We start from the raw sequence: 27,295 nt of genomic DNA, 5'->3' as shown, positions 1-27,295 counted from the left end.
ATTTAACGTGTTTCCTTTTAAACATCTTCCTGAGTCAGTCTCTTTAAAGGTTGTATTTTTCTGCACTTTACAGTCACTTCTCTTCTTGTTTTGCCAAAACAAACATGCGCTTCCCAACATTAAGGTAAAACGTTGCTAAACATTTTGAGATAATGTTTCACCTGAATGTCAGACATTTGATCCGACTGCAACCGAACAGCTCACTCATGGAAAAGTTGGATCCAAAGATGTTCTGGATCATCTGATAAGCTCTCCTCAGAAATTCTCTTTCAACTTTACTACCTTTAACCACTGTTCTCTCTAAGCTACGCGCGTGCGCAATTGCGCACTGCTGACACGGTCTCCGCGCGCAGAAAATCTCTGCTGCGCACACAAAAAAAAAATCCAACCTAAATTGTAAATAACATAAACACGTAACAATTCATTCTGTGCTACTTTTCAATGTGAGTCAGTGAGTGACCGGTGACTGGCTACTGCAGCCAATGATGCGATTCACATACGTATTTACCATAGACTGTATATAATGGTATTTACGCAGCTAATCAACGTCAGGCGTCCTTATGTGCAGCCACCGCTGTTCTCATAGATATGAATCAGTAGATAGGACACGCCCCTTTCAGCTGCGTGCTACTGCGAGGCTAAGCTAGTGGGAGCAAAGTTTCAGTGCATTCCGTTGATGTAGACGGCGTGAAAACGGAAACAAGTATGCCGGCTCACTGTACTACATACAATTACACACTGCGTCGTACGATTGAGACAAGGAAACTTGGAATGAGGTAAGACTAGTTTTTAGCTCTTTTTTCATGATGAAATCTTGTTGGGAGCTTCCAGTCTATGAGAGCTAACTAGTTAGCCACTAGCAAAACACTAATGCGAGCTAGCAGCTTGATAACCAAATACCAGACGATTAATAGTAGCTGAAGTATAGTTGTACAAGCAGTAGTAGTATAAAATAGCTGTTAGAGTCGTAGAAGTACTATCAGCATTTGTAATAGTATTCCAAGTTGTAGTATTGCATGGCTATTACTACCACCAATACTACCAATAGTAGTTATAAAGACTAACTCATATATATCCAGATTACCATCTATGTTCTTCCTCCAAACCCATTTTATGATTGGGATTACAGGCAGTTCTTTAGGACTGCTCTCAAATCATTTAAATGTTACTAAACAGGGTTATAATTATTAAATTAAATAGCTCTGGGCTCCAGTATATTGTCGAATTTGGTTCTTTGTACTTAATTTATTAGCATGATTTCTTTTTAATATGTTGTGTACAGACTTAATTACTTCTCTGTCTACTTTTCCTACTCCATGTAGGTTTCCCAGAGACTATGGGTTGAGGAGGAATTGGAAGTTTGTCAGCTTAGACCTGGTGTCATTCCATCAGTATTTAACTTCCCGGCTCATCTTGGAAGAGTACGTGCCAGAAAGACCACGAACAAGCAGCCTTGAGATCTTAGACAGCGTCTCCCTCAGGTGGGTGTCAACGGTGTTCACGGTCAGGTCTGTGGTAATCCCGTCAAAAAACAAAACAGAAAAAAAATCTTGATTACAAATCAACATGTAACCAAAGCACTCTCTGTATAACGCCATAGTATAGGATGTAGTTCAGAAAACGTCAAAGTATAGTATGCTTTACTCAAGAATAACATAGTATGGCCTGTAGTTCATAGTACAGCATGTTGGCAAGAAAAAAAAACAAAACATAGATTATTATGTGGTTCAAAAAGCGCAAAATGATAGGATGTTGCCTAAAATTGTCATGTATGATATGTGGTTCAAAAAATGTCATAGTGCAGTATATTGTCAAAATAGTATGTATTTCAAGAAAACATCAGAAAATAATATGTCATCTAAAAAATGCCATAGAATAATAATTTCATTGCACAAGTAAAAGTATAGAATTTTTTAAAAACTGTTTGAATTCTTATATGTTGCTAAAAAAAACAAAAAAGCTAAAACAGTCACAATAATATGTCAATTAAAAAAGCCTATAGTATAGCGTGTCGCCCAACAAACATCATAGTATAGCCTGTCGCTCTAAAAACGTCAGAGTATAGCCTTTAGTCCACAGCTGTCAGTAGGTGAGGAGCAACACAAAAACAGTCCAAACGCTGGTTTCCAGAGGGTTAGACGAGAATTTATTTGAAAGAGTAAGTTTACAACAACACAACATGTGAGGGAGTTAAAAACAAATGGGTGTTCGTAAAATAAAAATAAATAAACAGAACTAAAAGTGAACTTCATGTTGACATTGATGAGCATTCCAACCAGGAAAAAAGTAAAAGATAATCAATACAAAAAAAAACTCTTCCTGTTCACCTCTTAAAACCCAAAAACACACCGCAGTAGCACCCTAAACTAAAACTACCAATGTGTTCCCTGTTTTCCTTTCTGAACAATTCAAAGGTCCCTCTCTATCTCCCTACACATCCACCAACCACTGGAACACATCTCCAAAGTTCTGCTGGGCCAGCTCAGCTTCCCCTCAGAAGAAGTGCCGCCACCTGCCAGATGAAGGAGCCTTTTGAGAGGCAGCTGGCATCGTGATTGGACTGTACTTTGGTCTGTTCCAGTCGAGCTTCAGCTCCAGAGACGGCAGGCGGGACGAGTCAACGGAGGCCTGGTGGACGAAGGCATGAAGCTGAGTACAATCCAGAAAACAACAGAGGAGGAGTGCAGGGCCAGAACAACCAGAGTAGCATGGTATGTCTCTTAGAAAACATCATAGTAGAGCCTTTGGAATGAAAAAACGTCATCATATACATCGTATATTGTACAAATAACAAGTCAAAGAAAAGTGACATACATTGTAGAATTGTAATTGTGGGCTGACTGATTTACTGATTATCAGTATTTTATTTTTTACTGATTTATGGTAATAAATACATTTAACAATGGTGCTATTTTGGCTCTGAACCTTTATCTACCTGTGGTCGCTCTGTCTTCTGGAGTGATTTGATTGGTTAGACGTCATGAATAAAGCTCTTTTAACATCTGTAAACAAAACAAAAACGTATCAACAAAGTTTTCTGTTAGAGTTTGTGTTCTTCTCAGTTTAACTCCAAGATTTTAAATACTTTCATTTACTGCAAATGAACATCTACTCCAAAAGTCTCACTAATAATCATTATCAGCCTTAAAAACCCACAAAACACGCCTCTATACTCGACGACACTTAGTACAGTCCAGTTCCCCCTTCTATAAATCTGCTTGGAATCTTCCACTTCCTGTTTGTCAAAGTGGCCTTCTACCTGGACAGGTTTTGTTGGAGCTCATGCAACAAACATTTTGGGTAACTGCACTTTAATATGGATGGATGACACTGAATTAGAGTCTGTTTTAATGAGACTGAGTTCAGATGTGTAGCTCTGTCACGAAATAGGAAATTATTTCTCAGAATTTACAGAGAAAAGTCTGAAATGTTTGCTAAGTTAGCGTCCCACATGTTCTTTGGCTCAGCTAAAGCTAACTCTCTCCAACTTCTGGATCTCTTGAGTTGCTTGTTGTTAAAATATCTTGGTGTAGGTGCTGAAGCTCAGAAAGTCTGAGATGTTTGTTCAAAATCAGCTCATTCTCAAGTCTTATCTGAACTGTCCTCTTTTGTTTGAACTTTCCCTAAACTTAGGAGTTAATGACAGAGCAGCACATCCAGACTCAGTCTCATTTATGTAGAGATTAAACTTCAGTGTCATTCATTGATGTTAAAGTGCAGTTTTTAAATGTTTGTTGCACATGCTCCCGACCAACCCAGTCCAGGTGGAAGACGATGTGAAGAGAAAGCTCCAGAGGATGAATATCACACATTTACGTTGGAAATAAATGTCCTTTCATTAGACATTGTCATGCAAAAGTTGGATTTCCCTTTAATGATGTTCAAATCTTTGTTGAGTGTTTTGTGGATGTTGGTTTCTAAATGTTTTTTGACACTCGGCCCCAAAGATTAAAACCTTCTACGGCTCACAAGCTGCAACAATTCACACATTATCAACCATCTTTCTGACTAAACTAAGATAAAAAGTGAAAAACTGCCTGATTCCTGCATCATGAATGTAAATCTTTTTGGTTTTTATGACAGTAAACTGAATATATTTGGGTTTGACATTTTATAAACCAAAACAAGAAATGAATTACTGGAGAAAACAACAGATTAATGGACAAAGAAAATGTGTTTTCCAACATATATGGCTGAATTACTCCATTACAAGATACATACAATTTGAATTCAATTTTATTTATATAACGCCAAATACAGGTCAAATTGTCTCAAGACGCTTTATTTTTATAATTTTTGTCATATTTAAAATATGACAAAGTAAGAAATTTAAACCTCTTGACTAATCCAATTTATTACTTGGTTTTTAAGAGACTAATCGACAACTAAAATAACTTTCTCCACTGAAACTAATAAAAATGAGGTCAAATAGAAGGAACAGTTTTAAACACTGCAGTCCCACGATGACAAGAATAAAGTTTGTCAACAAAAACTAAATCTGCTGGTGGATTCCATTAAAGTCCTAATAAATGATAATAAAGTGTGATACTAAAGGTTTGTGGTGCTAAAAATGTCAAAGTGAAGATATGAAGTTGAACATCTGGATGGAGGTTGATAAAAGTTGACCTCCCTTCATTTCTCTGGAACCGACTCCATGGATTTTATGGATGGTGGTTAAAGAGCTGCTCTTCTAGTGGTCTTCCTTCTAGTCGCTGTAAAAACACCTCTTCATGACAACTTGTTCTGCCTCCGACCTGGTGGAAACTCCAGAAACTCGGGAAAACCCGTGGAGACTCGAAGAACTCGTCGGGCGGGGGAAGGTGTGGTGGGTGGTGGGGGAGTCTGGGTGGAGTCAGGGCGGAGAGTAGGCGGGGAGGTGGGTGGCGGACTCCCCCCCCCTACTCCCCCCACCTCCCCGCCTACTCTCCGCCCTGACTCCACCCAGACTCCGCCTTGGCTCCACCCATGTGGTCACTTGAGGAACTACGATGCCAAAGGGAAGACGAAATTATTTCTTTTTGTCTGATCTGTAGCTCAGTGAGTTAAGGATTTGCCTATGGAGCTGCAGGTCGCTGGTTCAAGACCAGACACTTCTTAAATTTTTATCAAATCCTGACAAAGACAAACAAAGAAAATTGCCAGTGGCGGGTCTCGATCCTGCGACCTACCACTTGGTAGTCTATTGTCTTATCCCCCTGAGCTACTCGCTCAGATACTAATTCTTCTTTTTTTTGCGCATTTATCATCTATTTTTTGTTGTGTTCGAGTTTTTTTTTTAACTCGTATCTCGACTCGACCATTTTTCTCAGGAGGTGGGACTTCGGCCTTTGTGTTGGAGGGTGGAACCCTCAGTTCCAAGACTTTCCAAAGCCTCCACACCTCCCGAGTCCTCAGGACCTGAGCTTTCACACAGTCTGAGGGCTGAAATTTTCTAAGTCCCACAGTAGTTCTCTGTTAGATTGAACTTTCAGACAGTCCAAGGACTGATATCTTCTAAGTTCCTGAGTAGTTCTCTGTTAGTTTGAACCTTCAGACAGTCTGAGGGCTGAAATTTTCTAAGTCCAACAGTCGTTCTCTGTTAGATTGAACTTTCAGACAGTCCAAAGACTGATATCTTCTCAGTTCCTGAGTAGTTCTTTGTTCATTTGAACCTTCAGACAGTCTGAGGACTGAAAACCTAAAAATTCTTGAGTAGTTCTCTGTTAGTTTGAACCTTTAGACAGTCTGATGACTGAAATTTTAAAAGTTTCTCAGTACGTCTCTGTTAGTTTGAACTTTCTAGTTAACAGAAGCCTTAAAACTTGTGACCATGAGTCTTGATTTCACATTTAGATCATCCATCTGAGTTCTTCTCAGACCTTCACCTGTGGGTTTTTTAGAAATCCTCAACAAACTTTGATTCTCTTCACTGAACAGTAAAGTTTGTGGAGATCAGAAGGTAACATTAGTTTGATCGATGCCTTCAACTACTAGTAGACTTTATCTGGAAAGCAGTTTTCTGAAATGAGTTCTTAGTAAATCTGTCCACAATCAAACCAAGAACATAGAAAGAGGAAATGTTTGAAGAAACAACTTCATGTTTTCATTTCAGACTAGAAAACACTTTAAGACTTTTGTCTTTTTGCTCTTTTTGATCGTTTTATTGTCTCCTCTGTTTAATTTGATCTTCTAAAGTCTAACTGGTGTCTTTTCAAATGTTTTGTCTTTAGTTTGATTCTTCTTAAATGTTTAGTTTTGCTCTTTTCTCACCTTTTATTCTTTTCTAATGTCTGATCTGATTTCGAAATGTTTTGTCTTTTTAATGTTTAATTGTTGTTTTTTCAAATGTTTTATCGGCTTGTTTGAAAAATTTCCTTTTCTTTCCCAATGTTTAATTTTTTGATTAAGTCTTTAAGGTTTTTCTTTTTAAATGTTTTACCACCTTTTAATGTTTAATTTTCTTTTTTAATGCTTCATTGTATTTTCTGTTTAATTCCTATTTAAAGTTTTATTGTCTTTAAGATTTAATTTTCTAATTAAACATTTAATTTTTTAATTAAATGTTTTGACTTTTAAAGGTTTAATAATCTAGTTAAATGTTTTATATTTTTCTAAATGTTTAATATTCTTGTTTAATTGTATTTTTTAAATGTTTAATTATCTAAAATATTTCATTTTTAATGTTTAATATTTTTCTTTTAAAATTTTTGTTGAATTTCATAATTACATGCTTTGTATCTTCTGTTTATCTAATTAAATATTTTGTCTAATATAATTTAATTGTATTTAATGTTTAATTTTCTTTTTAAAAGTTCTATTATATTAAATGTTTTTTTCCTTTGATTTAATTGCTTTTTTACTGTAGTTTATTTCTTTAATCTTTTTTTCTGTCAAGATTTTAACACCAACCTTAAAAATGAAACAAACCCTTAAATCACAATGAAAATACTTCTGTTGTCACAATCATGAGTTAGTCAATTATTCAGTTTATCAATTCAACTTTATTTGTTTAGCACCTTTCACACAGATTACAAAACTAAACAAGCAAAGAGAAAAAACTATGCTAAAACTATGATTTAAAAAAAAGATTTTACATGGTAATAAAATATGTTGTGTCCAGGGGATGGAGGGAGTTTATTGAAGTCTTCTTGGGCTCACATGGGAAATCATTTAATATATAAACTTGATATTCAGTCTAAGGAAACTGCAGAGTGACAGAAGAACCAACAATATCTCCTGTTTTCTCCTTTAATGAGTCGACTCTTCTTGTGCTTTCAGACCAAAGAACTACAGACTCTTCACAACCTGCTCAAACTCTTGGTACAGGACCTCACCACACGGGTCAAGAAGGTTTCCGTCTCATTTCTACTCTGAAGCTCACCTTCTCCTGCTCAAACTGCTGACAAATGTTTCTGCTGCTCTAAAGTCTGGTCTCCAGAACTTCCTAAAAACTCTCAAAGTCTCTTCTGCTGCAGGTTGCTTTGTAGAACTGTTCCAGAAAACCTCACTAAACCACATGGAGGGGCCTCAAGATAGTCGTCCAAATGAAACCATACAAAAACCAAACTAGCACAACCCAAACGCTAAAGTCTCCTGCAGCCTACCAGAGAACCTCTGAGAACAGAGAATCAGGACAGGAACTCTTACCTTCTGGACAACCAACGTTGGTTCTCAAACAAGAACACAGAATGTGTCTGACCAGAAACTTCTGAAGACTCACTACAGCCAAGATAAAGACACAGCTGCACCAAATCCACTAATCACTGCACACGTTAGCACCATGTGCTAACTGTGGCTAAAGAACCACATTTGCCAAGACAACTATCCAGTACAAAGCCCTAAAACACACCAAGAAGCACATTAAAGTCTATTTTACTGCTGGAAGCTGCAAGCCAACATCTAAAGAACAAACTGAAGCAATGGAGCCAAACCCGGTTCAGTGGTGAACAGAAGCAGAGGAAATGTTTGTCTGCAGCTAAATAAAGCAGGAAGACACTGAGCTGCTCAGGTGTTCCTGATAACACCAAGCTGCTCAGGTGTTCCTGATAACACCAAGCAGCCACCTGGACAGCCAATAGGAACACAGCTTCCTGGAAGTCCAGAGGGCGGGGTTAGTGAAGGAAATTTAGTTTAAAGTTGAAGCAGAAAGTTAACAAAGAAAGTTGAAAACCACCTTCTGATCCCTGAAATCTCTGAGTTTTCACACAAAGAACACCTGAACATGTCAAACTGGTTCCATAGTAGAACCATCATTGTAAAAACGTCATAGTATGGTGTGTTGCTCAAAAAACATTAGGACCCGGCTGTCAGGGGACAAACATGTAAGAAACATGAGAACAGAGAGAACCCAACCAGTAGGTCACAGTTTATCATCATCTAATCATCTCCTGAAGTCCATATGGTGAGAGACATCAGTATCTGGTTGTTAATTTACCAGAGGATGCTTATAATCATGCTGATGTGGTCTGTACTCTACAGTATTTTAGTGACTCAATAAATGCCTAAGTTGTTTCTTTTTTTTTAATGCTTTTTAGTTTTTAATAAAATTTAATAGTCTATATGTAATCAATAAATGCCATTTGTCTATCTTAAGAAAAACTCTCTCAGAACTCTGATATGTTAACAGTACTGAATAAATCAATAAATACATGCATACACACATAAATAAGTTAATACATTAACTGTGTTAAGATAAGATTTAGATTTTTAAAAAAGTTGTTTATGTTTTTGCAGAATCCAGTATTGCTCACTGGTTGGTCATTACATTTTATTAGTTTGATTTCACTGTTTAAAATGATGCCACCTCTTTTCAGACAGAACCTGTGATAATAAAACAATACAAAATTTTTAGTTCCGTGTTAATAAAGCACTTAAAGCTTTAAGTATGGCTAAATGCTTTTTTCAAAATTAAATATACCACTCCTTAGGTGGTAGTGGCCCCAAGTTCAGTAAAGTTGGAAAGATATTCACAGATTCGGACTTCCAGCATCAATAACTCGTTAGATATAGGTTGTCAAAACATAAACGATGCCTCTTTCCCATTGTTGCAAGGCAGACAATGTGCTACAAGCCCAGTTTTATCAAAAGTAGCTGTCTTTCAAGCTACAGGAATAACATTGGTGTCTATGGAGTGAACAGGGTCCGTCTGCAATTTGCAAAACCGCTGCAACAGTAAAGAGAGACAAATATTCAGTAACTTCACTCTTATACATTGTAGTGTCACTAAAATCACTGCAGCCTTCAACTGGCTCCTGTTGACAAAGTGTTTTAACAGAAATGTAAATGCTGTAATTTGATTCTTTTAATGAACCATGTAACTTGAATGGATGTGATGCTGGTGTTGACCACAGTGCACACGTCTGATGTTGCTCACAGTGGTCCAAGGGACGCTCAGGGAGTTTGTGTGTTTGCTCAGACTCATGGAAAATTAGAGGGAACATTGCCTGTAACTGTTTTAGTCGTTGTTGTGGGCGTCCTCAAACAACATGGAGTTGCTGTGGAGGATGCAGAGCTGCTGGCACAAGACCGCCAGCAGTGGAAGAAACTGGTTCATCTGGTCGGCTCGACGCACATGGACGGGATGCCCTGCCCTTCGCAGGAGCCCTAAGAAGAAGAAGAAGAACTGTTTTAGTCCCAGTTTGATTTTTAGTTTCTCAGCACGAAGCTGCTGTTACTGGACAGTTTGTTCTGATGCCGAGTTCTAGTTCTGCTGTTCTGTTCAGATGATCACTGATTTACAATCTGAATGTTTCGTCAGTCTCATATAAACTCTGATTTTGTTGCATAGTTGTGTGTGTTTGTTCTGTTTGGTCTTTGGACCTCAGCCTGATAAACAGATTGAACTCTTGCAGGTTCCTGTGTTCTGTGTTGCTTTGTGAATGCGGCTCGGTGCCTGACCCGGACCCCCCGATGTTCGGGGCGGGCCCGTCGCTCCAGCACCCCAACGTGATAAGGACTACAATGACTATAGCCCAAGCTAGCCATCCATAAATCTATAGTAGTAGTGACTGAAACAGAATTTATTTGAAAACCAGTTGTGTGAAAATGGTAGTTGTGCTGAAGTTGACTTCAACTGTAAAATGAGCAGTCGTGGTAGCTTAATGAGTCTATTATGATCGCTGTGTACAAGCTACAATCCTCTTATCCATTAATGTGCGATTTTGTCCACAATAACGGAGGCAATTTAAGAAGGAAAATTTAAATTACATTTAAAAAGCTGTTGTTGAATATGCCATAACAGTGTTCATGATTTATGTTCGGATGTTTTCATTTTAAGCCCATTTTAGAGATTTACTCTTACGGGTTTCCGTAGTGTAGTGGTTATCACGTTCGCCTCACACGCGAAAGGTCCCCGGTTCGAAACCGGGCGGAAACACGTTTTTAATTTTCGCGTTCATGCACGTAAAAAGTCGACATGTTCACACCGTGCCAAAAAGCAACTTTCCATGTTAAACGTGTGAAATGACAATAAATTTGTTCATGTTTTTCGCCGCTTTGACCGTGAAATCTGCGAAATGTAATACAGTGAACAATTTAACGTTAGCAAAAACGCCCGCTACCTGTTGGCTAACGGCTTACCTTTTTACCTAATTTAGGCTAACACTCCCTCCGACAATGACCGACAGAACCAAAGAGTCAAAATTTGATTCGAGAAATTAGCAGAAAGTTTAATCTGAAGAAAGTTTAATCTGTGGAACATTTACTTTTAATTAATGCCTCTTTGCATCTTCATTTCTCATCTACTCCGCTCTGCACTGAGACGTTCGCTAAGCTAGTTAGCTACATTAATTAGCTATACTGTATATATGGACGTAAGCTAAGCTAATGCTAATGACCAAGAAAGAAACGCGTTGAGCTCCAAAATTCAGTTAAAGGCTGTTAACCGTGTTTCACAAGTGAAAACCCTATCCAGTGAAATTTTAACCTAAAGAAGAGAAAAAAATTTACTTATTAGCTTTTACCTGAGCTTTCAACAGCATGTTGCAGCAGCCTTGAATGGACTATAAATAATTACTGTTTATCTAAAACTACAGTTTGGGTTAATGTTGGCCTACCATAACTGGTTAACAGTGTTTAAGTTGATAATAATTTAAAATAAATAAATAAATAAATAAAGCATCCCACATAATAAAAAATAAAGGCTTGAAATGAGATATATGGATTTGGTCACTTAAACAGCGTGAGGACTCTTGATGTAGATTGATCATACTTGGCCAGCATCATTTTAATTCAGGACATGCAAAAATAAATCAAAATAATTTAAGTTTTAGTGGAAACTGAGTTTCTTATATTTATTTCGTATAAACATATCTATTGTCTAGTACACATCTAAGTTATTGATATGTTCAGAAAAGCGAAAACAAATGACAAAGACAACAGCTTGGAATGCTTCTTAATAACAGTGTTTTATTTGCTTGGTTTAGCAACTGTACATGTGTCTCCTTCCTGAGAATACCACTCACCTCAGGGGAGAGGGAACAGCGAGTGAATCCGAGAGGGAGGAGAGGAAGACAGCTGAAGGGAAGGATAGATAACAGAGGCAGACCAGGAGAAGAGAAGAAATAAACAGGTATAAATAATTCCAGTGGATGGAGGTAGAAAGACGGGGAGGAAATCAGGATGACATTTTAAATCTTAAACCTCAGCAAATGCCTGAGCTCCAATTAGTGTTCACTTTGAAATTAAACTTAAACTCCTGGATTGATAAAACCAAAGGAAATTTGATAGAGAGGGTGCATCTGAAAGCTTACGCTGCATATTGCTGAATGACGACAGTAACTCACAACGCAACAATACACACTGCTTCAATGTACACAGCAAGCAGCAAAGCAACCATCACGATCTTATCAAGAAAAATTTATTTACAAAAACGACCATTAAACTTGATAATTTTCATTGAAATGTTCCTTTTTAGTCAAAAACAACTCATCTGGCACAGGGAGACCGACTGTACAATATAATTAGCACCTCCGCTGTTAATTAAAAACCACCCTCCCTCCACTTGTCAGCTCTTTGTCTCCTCCACTCTCCCCCTTGTTCATCCCTCTCCCTTATTCACTAACAATTCATGCCTCAGAAATGTGTTAAAAATAGAGCTTCTTTGTATATTTACTATGTAAGTTAACTTAAAAGTGGCCTGTGGCAGTTTCTTTTTTTTTTTAACATTTTTTTTCCATAAAAAGACATTTAGTTTGTTCTTCAAAATTCAGCTTTTATGCCATCTCTCGGTGCCTGAGATAAAGAGGTCTATAGAAAGGAGAAGAGGAGATGAAATTATGACATTAATGAGCTTCTGTTCTGTAAATCGATAACTTTTGCTCATACAAGAGGAAGACTGAAAATCTAAGAGACCTACTGCAAGGCTGAAAATAGTAATAATAATAATAATAATAATAATAATAATAATAATAATAATAATAATAATAATTAATGATATAAAAGCATGTTTAAACAACAACATCATGAAATCATCTTCATTATCCTCCTCAGGCTGGCTCTTCAGTTCCAGTTGTTAATCCTGCATATTGGAGAGTGTTAGTCGTGTGTTTCTGTGGCAAATATCGGTGCGTCCATTCACCAAAATACCTGCAACGTCCTTCAAGTGAGCCTCCAAAACCTTAATCTGATTCTTCAGAGATTAAAAACGGGTGATTAGGATGTGTGATGAGAGGAAGAGAGACAGAAGAGCGTTCCTCTGGATACTAAAGGCAATAATGCAAATTAAGTACAAAACAACACAATATTGACCAAAACATGACTGTTTCCAGAGAGAAAAGAAGTGTTGGGTGTTGGAGGGAGGATAAGAGGGTTGATTGTTTCAGTCAGTCGTATCTGCTGTCCATCAGTTCACTGTTTTCATCACGATGTCCGTCCATCAATCTCTTATGAATCAGCCGATAACCAGCACATTCCGTGATCTTCTTTCTCCTTTTCCTATTTTCGGATGTGCTCCGGCAGAAACCTCCAGCTAGACGGGATCCCGGGCTAATGTGGGCGGGTCTGGTTGATCATCTTGAGCCGCGACTGGTCGATGACGTCCAGCAGGTTCTTGGCGTCGACTGCGAGGGCGTGAGCTGCCATTAGCATCTGTTTCTTGTAGTCCTTTTGTAAACTGTAGTAGACACATGAGGGAGACAACTGCTGTAGAAAAACATGACTTGGTTAAGATTAGATACTGTTTAGTCTGACGTTACAGAGTAGACAAGTTGTCTCCATATTGGGCCATAATCTAAATATCCTCCCAACTCAGTATATACTCAAGGTTGAAGAGAATTCTCAGAATCGATGCTGCCAGTGCTCACATCACTGTGTTGCTCGTTGTATCACTTCTCCTGATATCAGTTAACCTTATTCTCAACATAAACCATCTGAGTTTCCAGAGTGTTTCTGGGTCTGCCTCGACATCGCAGAATTCCCCAACACCCACCTTGTCATGACGTACTGCTGCGCCAGCTTCATCTTTGCTATTAACTCTGCCAGATCTGAATTCAGCAGCTTCTGGGCCATTTCAATCTATGTGGAGAGAAACAGATTGTCAACAAAATGTCATGTGACTAAGAATAATTTGCAGAAGATAAAACTTGGAAATACCGAGAATATATAAAATATTATCAGCAGTTTCTGGCCCACTTCATTCAATGCTCATTCATTCAGTTGTTGTTTTATTTTTATTTATCTTGATCTTATTTATTCTATCATATCTTTTTATTTGTCCTTGCAGCTATATTGGTGAATGGCGGAACATTGAGCACTTTTTTGTCACTCGATCAAGTACCTGGATTTTGTATATTTTTTTAAATTTGTTTAGTGGGTCACCCTATCAGGATTTTTTCCAAGTTATTTACCTCAGAGGCACCCTCAGCTACAGCGTTCGTGCGAACAGTTTTGTTATTTAAACTTCTATACATTTTTAACTGCATGTGTGTTTGTTTACCTCTCTGTGAGTGCTGGCTGGCAGCACAGGAATCGTCTCGTCCACCGTTGCTAGTAGAGTCCTCAGAGCCAAACCCACCTCCTAGCAAAATAAACACACACATGCACATTAACCAGAAATTCATTTGTACTTTCACACCTGTTTTCACACGTTTTAATCTCAATAATGTCTCAATACTGAGAATTGAGCTGGCGAAAGATGACTTCATCATTTTAATCCTCCTGTTGTCTTCATTTATGGGCACCAAAAATATCGTTTCCTTGTCAGAAAAAAATCCAAAAATTTGTAAAACCTTCAGGAAGAAAATTCCAATAATTCCCCAAAAATTTCCCTTCAAAGTTTTATTTAAAAAAAAACCCAAATCTGGCAAGAAAATTCTTGTAAATATTTTCAAAAAATAAGTAAAAATCTTCCAAAAAAAAATCCTAAAAATATCTAGTGATTACATATACACCAGTAAAACTTCTAATATTTTCTTTAAGAACATTCACAAAAAATGATTGATTGATTTTTTGTGAATGTTCTTAAGAAACATTTTTAACATTTCTTTTTTTCCACCAAAAAATGTTAAAAGATTTCCCAAAAATGTTGAAAATGTGGACATCAGAAGTTTCACTGTGAATTTTTTATTTTTTTTTCTTCCACATTTTCAAACTTTAAACCGGGTCAATTTTGACCCGCAGGACGACACGAGGGTTAAATGTGAATCCTACCTTGACCATGGGGACGTACTCCTCCGGTGCAGCAGGCTGAATCCTATTGGACATCTCGATCACAGCTTTAACCAATCCCGTCACGTTCTCGTACACTTTGTCGTTAGAACGATCCAAGTTGGCGGTGGGTGGTGGGCTGATCTCCTGAGGCTGCAACTGTACGAACAGATCAGATTAAGACAAACAATATTAAAAAGTAATTGTAATTATTTTCTTATTAATCATGTTTGTAGAACCTAAAATGATTCATTAAAAGAAACTTCACACAATCATTCATCAGTCAAACTGCCCACAGCTCTTTCTGTGACTCCAGTTCCAGAGACCCAACACTGGGTGGCAGCATTTGCAAACACAAAAACTACAGGCACAGGAAGGGCAAGCGGACTTCCAACTACACAGTGAAAAATGGTTGCTATTTCTATGCACATGCATTGGTAGCTACATACTAGATATTTTCTACAGCGAGTGAGGAATGTGTGGTTAGTATAGACTGTCTGTTCAGTTACAAACATCAGCCTGCTTTAAGTGATTTTTAACACAATTTATAAGTTCTTTATATCTGCTGATTGTTTAACCCTCTTGTCATCCTGCGGGTCAAAATTGACCCATTTTAAAGTTTGAAAACGTAGGGGAAAAAAATGTTTTCACAGTGAAAACTTTCACATTTTCAACATTTTTTGGTGGAAAAAAAGAAATGTTAAAAAAATACATATTTCTTTAAGAACATTCAGGAAAAAATCCAGCAAAATTCGCTGGATTTTGGTTGATTTTTTTTATGAATGTTCTTAAAGAAAATATTAGAACTTTTACTGATATATATGAAATCATTTTAGATATTTTTAGGATTTTTTTTGGAAGATTTTCATTCATTTTTTGAAAATATTTACAATTTTTAAGTTTTTTATTTTTTAAATTTTTATTTCTTGCCAAATTTGGGGATTTTTTTTAAATAAAACTTTTAAGGGAAACTTTTAAGGAATTATTGGAATTTTCTTCGTGAAGATTTTGCAAATTTTTATAAATTTGGGGATTTTTTTTGCTGAATTTTTGGATTTTTTCAGACAAGGGAACAATATTTTTGGTGCCCGTAATTGAAGACAACAGGAGGGTTAAGAAAGTCAATTTTATATGTAAAAACACAAATTTTCAGCTTTATCTAGAGTTTGTCTTTGTATCTCTGCTCCTATTGGTCAAAAATCACTTAGTGCAGTTTTAAGTCATGTTTCTAAAGCTAGTGATTTCATTTTTGGTGTGGTGCAGCAATTAATATCAAGAAACAATTAAATGATTTGAAGGTAAGAAAGAGTATTGAGGGGAAACATCAGTATTCAGTTTCATTTAGATAAAAAAAAACACCTCAAGTATTATAAAAATAAGGCTCCTACAAAGCAAAACAGTGAGAAAGTAAAGATTTTCTGAAATGTTATTGCTTTAACTTCGAAAAAACTTTGGGTGGATGTTTCTTCTGCACCAGTTAAAGATTTGATTACCTTCTAAAACGCATTATCTGACACATTGATCGGTTCACTACAATTCTACTGATCTTTGCTACAACACTTATGAATCTGACAACTTTACACTATTTTTCTTCACCAGAAAACATGGTCAATTACACAAATATTGTTAACCCAAATATAGCCAGAAGTTAATAAGCATGTAACTAGCGGTACCCATAACTTTCCGGGGGATTAATTCGAAAAAAAAGTAGTTTTGTCAACCTCTTGTTTTCTCCTGTTATATCTCTGGTGAAGAAAAAAAAATTGAAAAATTCAGAATGATAGTTTCTGTGCACATGAAAGTGATGGAAACTAATTACTAAATATTTCTACAATAACAGACACACGGATCAGCTTACCCTCCATGGCTATGGGGAGGATGAGGGGAGGAGAGGGAGTTGTGGTTGGGAGGTGGGGGGGGGAGTTTGAGAGGGAAGAGGTTGAAGGGAGAGTGAGAAAGGGTTGGATGGATGGACGGATTGATGGAGATGTCACAGTAACAGGTCAGAACAGGGAGATACGGAATAAGAAGAAGGGTGTTAAAAGGGTGATGGATAGATGTTAGTGACAGAGGGGGAGAAGGAGTGAAGGGGGAGAGAAGAGGGACAGTAAATTAGGGCAAAGCCAACCACAGGCAAAGCATAACACAGCACCGCATGCAACCCACCAGAAAAAAAAAAAGGCCGAACAGTCAAATCAAAAACTATTTGCCAGAGTGGGAATGTCCAAACCAAGGGTGCACACTGATGAATAAATTAGCACAGTTTTGCTACAGATACTTTCTAGTGTCACCTCTTCATTCCATTTCCTACGGTTATCCACAATTCTTTTATCTTTCGTTATTTATTATTGTCTGTCAGATCCTCCTCTTACCTTTTGTTGTTGCACCTTTGCAATTGTTTGCCAGACCTCTTGATTTAACCACCTTTTGTTTGTTGTTGTCTTACCCTCTGTTATTGATTAAAAACCATACGCCAATTAACCACTATTCACTCCCATCCCTATAAATTGTGTACTCTCCAAATGTTCTGGGTCGGTTTACCTTCACAGACTCACGCTCTGTGTTGGTTAGCCCACCGTATGCCGGAATACCAATAAACCCCCCACTACAGCAAACTTAAAAGGACTAAGAGTGAAATTTCTTCAGCAACATCAATGCAGTAGAATACAGAAGAGACTCTTTGTTGACAGAACTGATCACCTGCATCCGATCATTTTTGTGAATCTGCGTATAAATGCATGTGTTCATATGCACCTTGACCCCCTCGTTGTAGCTGTCTATGGGGCAGAGGTTGGCCAGGTTGGCGAGATGACCGGGAGCACCAGGACGTGGAGGTTTCTTAGGAGGAGCCACATGTTCTGGAAATAAAGGAATATGCTTTTATCATTGTTTTATCCATGCAGGATGCATGCTAATAGACATGCAGCAGCACAAAGTACACAAGTAAGTGGATTTAAGTTCCATCTACTACATTTCAGAGTAAAATACTGTACAGTTTTGCAGTAAGAAGCATTAGATTAAACTATACTACAGTGTCTAACGTAGTCTGAAGTAGCCCCATGTTAATGTGTCAAAAAAAAACAATCAAAATTTGTTCACCTCAATAAATTACTCTAGTATTTGTATTTGTACAGTGTGTTTGAAGTGTGCCAGTATGCTTGTTCTCTCACCTGGTTTCCCTACAGGTTGGTAGATGTGTTGGCTTCCACCCTGGGCAGAGACAAACACACATACAAATAGTAAATGCCAACATTTCAGTAGTCCTGTACAATAAAATACTCATTAAAAACTCATTAAAGTTTTTCATTAGGGGAACAGACCTACACCAAAAAGTAAATGTAATACCTGTTTTGACAAGATAAATGTAAGACGATATGTTCACAGTAGCTATAGCAGATGGCGAATTCTCACCAGCGATGTCACTCTTCTGCTAGAAATGACTGCTGGAGAAATGTGATCATGCGAAAGCTGAGATTTTTGCCTCGGCTTCAGGACATTATAACCCTCGTTTACAGTAAATGTGCAGTGCGTCTGGGTTTAAAGTTCCCATGAGTCCTCTGTGGTCAAGTGGTTGGTATGTAGGCAGTGCCCTTCATGGCACACAGACAGAAATACTTTCTCTTCTTCTCCCAGTGTCTGCATTTCCTCTCTCTGTGTTTGTCTGTCAGCCGGATTGAATGCATTCCCTCTGCCTCCCTCTGGGTCCCCATTTTTTTCAGTCTTGCTCCACTTTGCTATAACCTCTGGAACCTCTCCTTTACTTTCTCTCTGTCTCAGCCCTGCCAGCATTTTTCTAACTATACTTAACCTCTGTTTGACCTGAGCATTCCTCCATCCATCAATATCTGTATACGACTGGAAAGTCAGTCTAACTTTCTAGCAGCTCAACAAAACCACGAGTGATTCTACTTTTGATGTACGTACCAATACAGCGTTCACATGCACATATACACAAACAGTGACTGACCGGTGCTTGTAGTGTGCCGTCCTCTCTGTCGATGCTTCCTCTGCTGTTTCTGGACTCTGTCTTCTGCAGGGGAGACATAAATTTAATGGAAAAAATTAAATAGAAAAAACAAAACTAAGCATGCACTTGGAGGGATCTCTACAGAAATACATGCATTTTTTTTCCAGATAGTTTAGCAATAAAGTAAAAGACTAACTTTGATTACACGCATCTTTTATAAAAATACAGGGTATTTAGAAAGCGACACAAGATATAAAAAAATGGCAGTTAACCAGTCGCCTGCAAGTTATAGAACAAAACAGTTTCCTTTCCAATATTTCAAAGACAAATGTAACCAAATTCCTTTAACTACCTCCTGCAGTAGTTTTCAATTTTTCTGTCTACACTGCTTCTTCCCAAAGAAGAAGAACATTTCACAAATACAGTCAGATACTTTCACTTGACACCAACAGGAATGCTGCAACACTTTCTCCATCTCTGCCCTGCTAAAACCCAGTAAAACTCCTGCTGCCTCTCTCTCTCTCTGTTTCAGTACCGTTTTGGTGAAGCACGCCTTGAAGAGATGCATCCTGGGAGAATAGCTGCTAAAGAAGACGGGAGGAGGAACGCAGAGAGTGGAGGCCATCGAAAGAAGGGCAGAGATAGGAACTGAAGGTATAGCAGGAAGAAAGACAGGAGATGGAAAAGCTTAAAGACAGAAACTGATTTTAAAAAAAGAGTTGGTAGATGGCGCAAAGAAATGCACAGACAAAGAGAGAAAAACTGAGTCAGAGGAGATCGGAGTGGGAGGAAAAGACAGACAGAAAGAGAGAGAAAGTTTTTCCAGAGCAGGAAAAGCTCCTCTGAGCCACAGAGACAAAATCCTGGAGAGAAAAGATCCAACCGCCTCACTCTTCTCTCAGCTTCTCCTCTTCAGTCTGTTCCTCCCTCCCACTCTTTCCATCCCTCTGCATCTCCCTCGCTTTCTCCCTCTCTCTGATGGGTGACTCCTCGCTCGTTCCTCCCTCTCCGCCGCTCTTGCCAATCCCACTTCCTTTCTCCCTCCCTCTGTCCTCTGCTCTTACTTTCCTCGTCTCTCTTTGCTTTTCTCTTTTCTCCCGTTGATCCTACATTCATTAATCACTAAGTTTACTTGCCTATTTCACCAGCAGGAATTCACTCTTTCATTACTTCTGCCATATAATATTCCAGCACACGTTCTCTATTACTTAAGCTCCATTTTGCTTAATCCATCCTTTGCTAGTCTCGAGGCTGAAAATACCGCTCGTCTCTTTCAACAGATCCAACAGAAGCTTTTATCTTGATTCTCCTGCACATTAAATGCTGTTTATCAGTGAGGTTCAGTAAGACTTTAGAGCAAAGCCTGAACTTATAATACTTCTAAGGATTTATTAAAAGCAAACATAAGAGTGAGCACATTTATAACCAAGTCTAAGAGTAGTTTTTAGAGCAACTGCTAAGTTCTCACATCATCAATCACATGCATTTTGAGGAGGAACAAGGATGTACCAGACATCTACCCCAATGTTGATTCTTTTAAACAAATCCTTCAGTTTGCTAGAGAATTGTTGTTTTACAAAGACACATGTGATTGAAAATCTGAAATAAATTTTATTCAATTGTTAATATCTCCAGCAGCAGATGGCATACAGATCAAAAAGAATTCAATATATCAACGGATAGATAAAAGCACACTAAAAAGCAACACAATTGTCCTGATCAGTGTGATCAATATGAACTCTGAACTTCAACTTTGTGTCTAAATAATGTGATAAATTCAATATTTTGGTTTTAAAGGAAAAATGTGTGTATTCTTGTAACTATTTCACTGTAATTATACATTTGAGGGTTTTATACAAAGAAGTGGAGTCTGTGATTCTGGAGAAGTATTGCTGATATTAATAGTTTGCATATTTAGATCGTTAGCATGTGCTAAATTTATCATCCCTCGGGGTCCCACTACATCTTCCCCTATCTCCATCCTCCTCCCTTTCCCAGGTCCTGTACACAAGCATGAATGTGAACAGGACATGCTAGAATAGTGTTGTGTGGATCGGTCCGAGCCACTTGGCTTGTTTCTCATTTACAGAGTATAAACAGTGCATTTTTTTTCATTGCACACACAGAGAAGAACGAGCAAACAATGAGTTATTCACTAAATACTTTTGAAAAGAGTCGTGTATTTGTAATATATATATATAATATACAATATACACTACCTATATGTATGTGTATATATGTGTATATATCTAATATATATAATATTGTACAGTCTTTATCTCACTATTTAATTTAGTAAACTTGTATCTTTGTTTCTGTTGTTTAAAATGAGCTTGACAAAAACTGTATTGGATTGAAATACATGCTCCACATGTAAAGAGTTCCTGTCAGGAAAAAGAAGAAGAGGAATCATTTTAAATCCAGACTCTTCAAAGGCTATAGGCCATGCATGTTAGGACAGTTTATACTAATGCAACTGGCCAACAAATGGCCTTTGTAATACAGTTTGTACACTGAATAACACTGAAATAGATGCAGTTCTTTGGAGCAGGATATAATCTACAGGTACATAGCCAAACTGCTTTCAAATATAATCTGTCATCATTGTATTTTTGTGGTTTAATCATCTGAGTGCTATTAATAATGGTGAGTGATACTTAGTTTACTATATGGCTTTGTTTTTAGCTGCTGGAATTGTGGCAATATGAGAGCAGATGAAGATCAGTTTTTTAGATCATCACCCTGAGTTTCCTGTTTGTATTTTGTATGAACTGACTTGACTCGTCCCGCTTTGATGTATGTCAGGAATGGGGTCAACAAAGTCCTCAAATAATACAATATTTTATTATCTGCTGAAGGGAAGTTACTTCAGTTAACCGTTTCTACAGAGGACCGAGGTCGGCGTCATAAAACTGCTGGATCTTATCAAGTTTCTGCAGGTGGGTGCAGAAAGCAACTGGTGCATCAAGAGAAAAACAAAGGTTTGGAAAAAAAACCGTATGCCCTGCCAAATAAGATATCAGCAATTCAGTCTGCCAGGTCTCCCCTGAGAGATTTCCTGTTCTGTGAAGCAATAAATGTGCACTTCAAATGCTGCAAGCTGACCAGAAGTATCTGTAAGAAGGGTGATAGATAACGAGAGGGGACATCACCCCCCAACACTCATCACTTGTGTGTTTTTCTTGCTCTCTTTCTGTCTTTTAGCTCTCTGGATTTGGCAGAAAAAATGAAAACAGCCCATCAAGTTAACAGAAGAAAGACTCTGACTTGAGGAGAGAGGAAAAACAGACTTGTTTTGCAAAAGCAGTGTTTTGGCTCCTTTTGGGGATGTTTCCGTGTCTTATGAGGTAAATCAGGAACGCACAACTGAACCGGTTCAAAGATCTGAAAAAGATACTCTGGAGCTCAAAGAGGTTTTACCAAACATGAAGCACCACATCGGGGATGAACTTTTTAGATGACTTTAACAGTTTCATTTTAATTTTTTAACATAAAACTGCATATTTTACACCACAATTTCAGCAGTAATGACAGAAAAATTAAATGACCATAGCATTTTGACCACGTTTGAATAAGAAGCCACTTCGCCTTTTTGAATCTCCTTGAAAGACAATTGTATAAACACATCTTCTCTCATTTGCTACCGCATTCTCTGCAATGCACACGTGCTGAACTCACACGTGTTAGCAACCTAGTATGTGCTATCACACACAGACAGCTAACGCGAGCTGGGTTAGCTGGCTCGTTGACCTCTTTGCACTAAACTGGGATATTATTTTTGTTACATACATCATTACAATGAAAGTAGCAAATGTTGTGATGTTTTGATAACCCATGATCAGAATAACCAGGCAGAAAAAATATCTTTAGGGGCTGATACTAGAGGAGAAGATGTGCTCATAATGCGTCAACATTCTACAGACAAACTGTAAAATGAAGTAGCGTAAAGACAAAGAATTCTGTGTTTGTGTGTGTATTTAAATTACCATGAAGCTCTCCTCCTGCTCCAACCACCGCTGGTCGTCCTCCATCTGTTGCTGCTGCATCATCAGCCTCTCCTCCATCTGAACCTGGCCTACGCATCCGCTCTCCTGGAGAAAACACAGACATGTAAAGATGAACTGTCTCTCTGGATTTTTGTGTATCACGGTGCCTTCAGGTTCGTCACAGGTTGTAGAGCCCTCACTCACAACTGCACCTTATATGCTCGAGTGTCACTGCTCAAACTGTACCATGATGACAGACTATCATCTGAAATACATAGGCTAGTAAAAATGTTTCCTGACTGTTGTTACCTGATTCCCCTGCATGGAGCACTGTGTAGTCTGCTTAAAAAAAATACAACTGTACCATAAGGCTGGAGCCCCTCACTACTGTGAAATGACCTGCTAAGTTCAATCAAAACATAAAGTAAACTACAAAAACTTATATGAAATATGATATGAGACATGTTGTAGGTTTACCTGCCAACTGAATTTAAAATTGCTGCATTCAGGTACTTAACATTAGCTTCAGTTGTGTGTTTTCACTGCATTACTGTGCAAAGCATTATGGAGCTTTGATATCAAGATTTGAGGTGAAAGCGCAACAATAATTCAAGCAATGAGTGGTATATGACTCAAGATGTCACTAAAAACATTCCAGTGTCTGCTGTTTACGGGAAAACATGACATATCTTTTCAATGTGTCTGTGTGTACCTCCATGTTTGGGCTCCACAGCACAGTATGGTCAGGTCTGTGCGGATTCCAGGAATCAGTGGGAGGGTAGCTGCCTCCTACGCCTCCTACGCCTCCTACACCACCGTGGGCTGAAGGCTGGAGGTGGACAGACAGATTGAGAGACAGAGAAAAGACAGAGAGAATAACAAATTATTATTGATGTAAGAAGAAAGACATAGCGTAAATTCTCCACTCTGCTGCACACTTTGTGATCTTGGCACAAACCAGTTGGCTCTATCTGACTGGAAGATTTTTAGATTTTATCAGCTGTCATCAGCTGACAAAACAGGGCTAAAAAGTCAATAGAAAGCAATAAACCGATATACTGGGAAAATGTTAAATGAAACGTATGAGGCAGCAATCAATAAAAAAAAAACAGCACTTTTGAATAACTAATGTGTAGTTTATCAAGCAGCAGAGCACACGTGTCTTGCAGTTTTAAGCACATATGCTGAATAATAACGGACATATTTAGCATATTTTAATACAGAAATGAACATCATTGATAGAAGGGAAGTGAATAACTAACTTGATATCTGCGTAGAGAATATATCCAATCCTTCACTTTCCTTTTCCGTGTTACTAAAAAACAGCTGATTTTCCAGAAGTCCCAAAATCATGAGACCTATTTGTCAACTGGGGCTGCTTCTATAAATGTCCCAATGAAGAAAAATGTTTGCAATGAAGTACTCTAGAGTTTGCAGTAAACACACATCTCAAATATACACAAAGAAAGAGCCTACCAGTAAGAGAATCATGGAGAGTAAGCAGGGAATAATTGTGAATAACAATCCAAATAATCATAACACTGATAATAAAAAGCCTCTTCAGTGCACTTTAGAAGTCATTCGGGCGTGCCAAGGATACCAGAATATATAGATGAATTACGATATGAAGTGGGACTTAAACAGCCGTTAGAATTATATGCTCTTTATAAGGAGGAGAGAGAGCGGCTCATTGCCATAAGAGTTAAAGAGTGGCTGTGATTTGTGCGTCTGTGCGAGTGTGTGTGCATGAGCGAGTGGCTTTTAGCACTACAGGAAATGCCTGCTGTCTGCTCGGTTTATGAGGAGAGGAATAACTGCACTCAAAGTCGCTCTCATTTTCACTGCCTTCACATTTCTCTTTCTGACTTTGACACATGCAGCACACGCTCGGTGTCGGCCCGACCGTCTGAGTTAATCCAGACTCAACACTGACTTTCTTAGTTTGGTAGTTAGTGTTCAACCTGGGACTCTCGGACATTGATTCAATGGTTAAAAGAATGATTTATAGAACCTGACGAGAGATTTTTCCAGGATGTATAATTTATGGGTTTGTTTTTAAAAATTGTGCTTGAATGAACATTTTTCTCCAGGTTTTCCAGACTTAACTTCCTTCACTGGATTTTCTTTGATGCTGATTGCCCTTCCACTGTGCCTCTACCAAAGATTTGTTTTGGCAACAAGAAGATTTTTGTTGTTGCAGGCAGCACAAAATTGTATACGGCAAGAAAACTTTGAAACTGTGTATGACTGTACAGGAAATGTATAGAACAAGATCTTTTTGCTGCAACTCTCCATATCGTTAAAACAAATTTTCTATCAATGTTTTTACAGATCAGGACATTAAATATTGTGAATCTTGTAGCTTCCTTTCCTCTCCAAATGGTTAACTACTTAAAATAACACTACCATGAATTCAACTATGCATTTTACAGTTTATGGTTCATTCAATTTAAACCCAAAATACAACAGTAAGTGGGAAAAAGAATGACTCTTGCTGAACATAAGGTTACCTAGATATCTTCTATTTTTCTGTATATATTCTAAATGAGTACAAGTTGTGGTTTCCCTATTAAGGAATTGTGAAGAGATTACACTATGTTTGGTTTTAAAGGCTCTAAAGGCGCAGCCAGTATTCCTCCCTATAACCTCTGAGAGTCACAGGAAATCACTGCTGCATCCAACATGAAAAAAAAAAAAAGCTCAGGAACCTCACTGCTAAAGATGCGTTTCTGTGTGTGAGTGTGTGTAGTTTACCGGGAAGTGGTTGTGTTGGGGGCTGGAGAAGAAGCCTTCACTGGAGCGAGGACTGGGGTAACCTGGCCTACTGGGCTGCAAACAGAGACAAGAGAGGGTTGTGTTAATCAGCCATGCTGAACACTTGCAGTGAAATACAGAAAATAGTCAAACACTGAGAGAAAAAGGGATGCTCAGTCATTAACAATCGTGGATTCTTACTTTCGGCGGTGCTTCGTCAGAACCTCCAGAGTCCCAGGAAACAGTGACTTGTCTCCTCATCTCCATTCGAAGCCTCTCCTCTTGTTGAAGCTTCTCTTCCTCCAGTATGGTGCTACAGAAATCAGAATAAAACACAGGCAGATGAAAATTAATTTGACAGGTGGTGAATGTTTTCATCCTGACAGACGGACTACAAGTCAAATGTTAACAGGAAAACCTCTTCCAATGTGTTTTTCAGCACAGAAAAAGAGATGTGATAACAAGCATGCATTAATCTTTAGGAAAGGAAAGAGTGAAATTGAAAACACCACTGGAAAGAATTAAGATAGAACCTAACTCCATTTATAGTAATGATAACAAAGTATCATGTCTGAGGCTCGACCAAATGAAAGTTAAAATAAAGTGCTGCACCTCTATGGAAACAGTACAACCATAGCTGGAGGGAGTTAGAATGACTCAAATCAGGAAAAAGACAAATAGAAATTTGTCCCATGATGTGTAATCTTAAGAACTCTCAAGACATGCAAATTACTGTTTAAAGCAATGTATTAAAAAGTGCTCCTTGGGCCCAGATAGCTCAGCTGGCTGTGTGGGCGACGCAGCGGTCATGGGTTCAATTCCTGCTCACGGCCCTTTGCTGCAGGTCTACCCCCGATTCTTCTCCCTACTTTCCTGTCTGCCTCTCTACTAACCTAAAAACAATTCAAAATAAAAAGTGCTCCTTGTCATTACTCTACAATGAGCCACTTTAATCCATGTTTGTTTGCAGTTTGTTTATCACTACCATTTGTATTAACCAATAATTACTACAAAAATAAGTGAAAATAAATATTTGCTTGATATACTGAATGTAAAAATATTACACATGGCAACTTTAAAGACAGAAGAACCTATAATGTAAAATGTGGCTTAACAAATACCAGAATCTGCATCCTTCGCTATGCACTGAACTCATCAGTATAGCCTTACAGGTTTTAATAGTGATTGGTATTTATTACATGTACTGACACTTCTTATTTTATTTTTTTTACCTGAGTTGTGTTTTGAGCTCAGTGAATCTCGGCCTCTTGCTGGGATCGTATGACCAACATTTGGTCATCAGACTGTAGAGGGTCGGGGGACACTGAGGGGGCATCGCCAGCCGCTCGCCGTTCTCTATCCTGCCGATCACGTCGTTGTTCTTCACCCCCTGGAAGGGCTTGATGCCGTACATCAAGATCTCCCACATGCACACACCTGCAGAGGAAGACACAGACAGGCACTGCTGTTAACGCAAAGAAGGGATGATGAACAGTTGATGTACAACAGAGACATCTACATAACTCACCAAACATCCAGACGTCACTGGCAGAGGTGAATCTCCTGAAGTTGATAGATTCAGGAGCCATCCATTTAATGGGAAGTTTACCTTTAGAGGCTAAGACACAGAAACATGGATGCACCAAAATTATCTGCAGAGTCAAAACTACAAGTAAGGTACATAACAATTACATACCTACAGTAAATGTGAAATTCATTTATTGAGTTGCTGGCAATGTTAAAGTAGAAGAAGGCCTTGATTTGACAATATGTTGAAGGGGTTGATTAAGATAAGATAAGATAAGATAAGATAAAGTTCTTTATTTCTCCCCACTCCAGGGGAAATTTACATTGTTACAGCAGCTTTATTTACAATATATACAAGGGTGAGCGAAGAGGGTAAAGTGGCTTAACAAAAAAAATAAAAATAAAAATAAAGTTTAAATTAGGTGACTGATGTAACCTG

The 27,295-nt window shown here is 38.1% G+C and overlaps 1 protein-coding gene and 1 non-coding gene across 14 annotated transcripts in view; one reads left to right on the top strand and one right to left on the bottom strand.

Moving 5' to 3' along the window:
* Positions 1 to 10,281: 10,281 nt before the first annotated feature.
* trnav-cac (transfer RNA valine (anticodon CAC)) lies at positions 10,282 to 10,354 on the top strand. Its single transcript has one exon. It is a non-coding gene; the product is annotated as a tRNA-Val (tRNA).
* Positions 10,355 to 11,365: 1,011 nt separating this feature from the next.
* The window catches only part of LOC111567389 (focal adhesion kinase 1-like), a 71,493-nt gene continuing 55,563 nt past the window's right edge, over positions 11,366 to 27,295 (bottom strand). For all 13 annotated transcript variants that reach the window (XM_055017898.1, XM_055017897.1, XM_055017895.1 and 10 more), the window contains 13 exons: positions 26,858 to 26,947; positions 26,562 to 26,766; positions 25,531 to 25,642; positions 25,330 to 25,404; positions 23,288 to 23,404; positions 22,576 to 22,680; positions 18,590 to 18,652; positions 17,793 to 17,832; positions 17,377 to 17,480; positions 14,626 to 14,781; positions 13,913 to 13,993; positions 13,406 to 13,491; positions 11,366 to 13,090 (listed from right to left, as the gene is read on the bottom strand). In XM_055017898.1, the coding sequence (XP_054873873.1) occupies positions 12,964 to 13,090; positions 13,406 to 13,491; positions 13,913 to 13,993; positions 14,626 to 14,781; positions 17,377 to 17,480; positions 17,793 to 17,832; positions 18,590 to 18,652; positions 22,576 to 22,680; positions 23,288 to 23,404; positions 25,330 to 25,404; positions 25,531 to 25,642; positions 26,562 to 26,766; positions 26,858 to 26,947 (1,361 nt within the window). In that variant the 3' untranslated portion in view covers positions 11,366 to 12,963. The remainder of the gene's footprint in view (positions 13,091 to 13,405; positions 13,492 to 13,912; positions 13,994 to 14,625; positions 14,782 to 17,376; positions 17,481 to 17,792; positions 17,833 to 18,589; positions 18,653 to 22,575; positions 22,681 to 23,287; positions 23,405 to 25,329; positions 25,405 to 25,530; positions 25,643 to 26,561; positions 26,767 to 26,857; positions 26,948 to 27,295) is intronic.

This window comes from Amphiprion ocellaris, chromosome 15 (assembly GCF_022539595.1).
Source record: "Amphiprion ocellaris isolate individual 3 ecotype Okinawa chromosome 15, ASM2253959v1, whole genome shotgun sequence".
NCBI lineage: Eukaryota > Metazoa > Chordata > Actinopteri > Pomacentridae > Amphiprion > Amphiprion ocellaris.
This window is presented reverse-complemented; position numbering and strand designations above follow the sequence as displayed.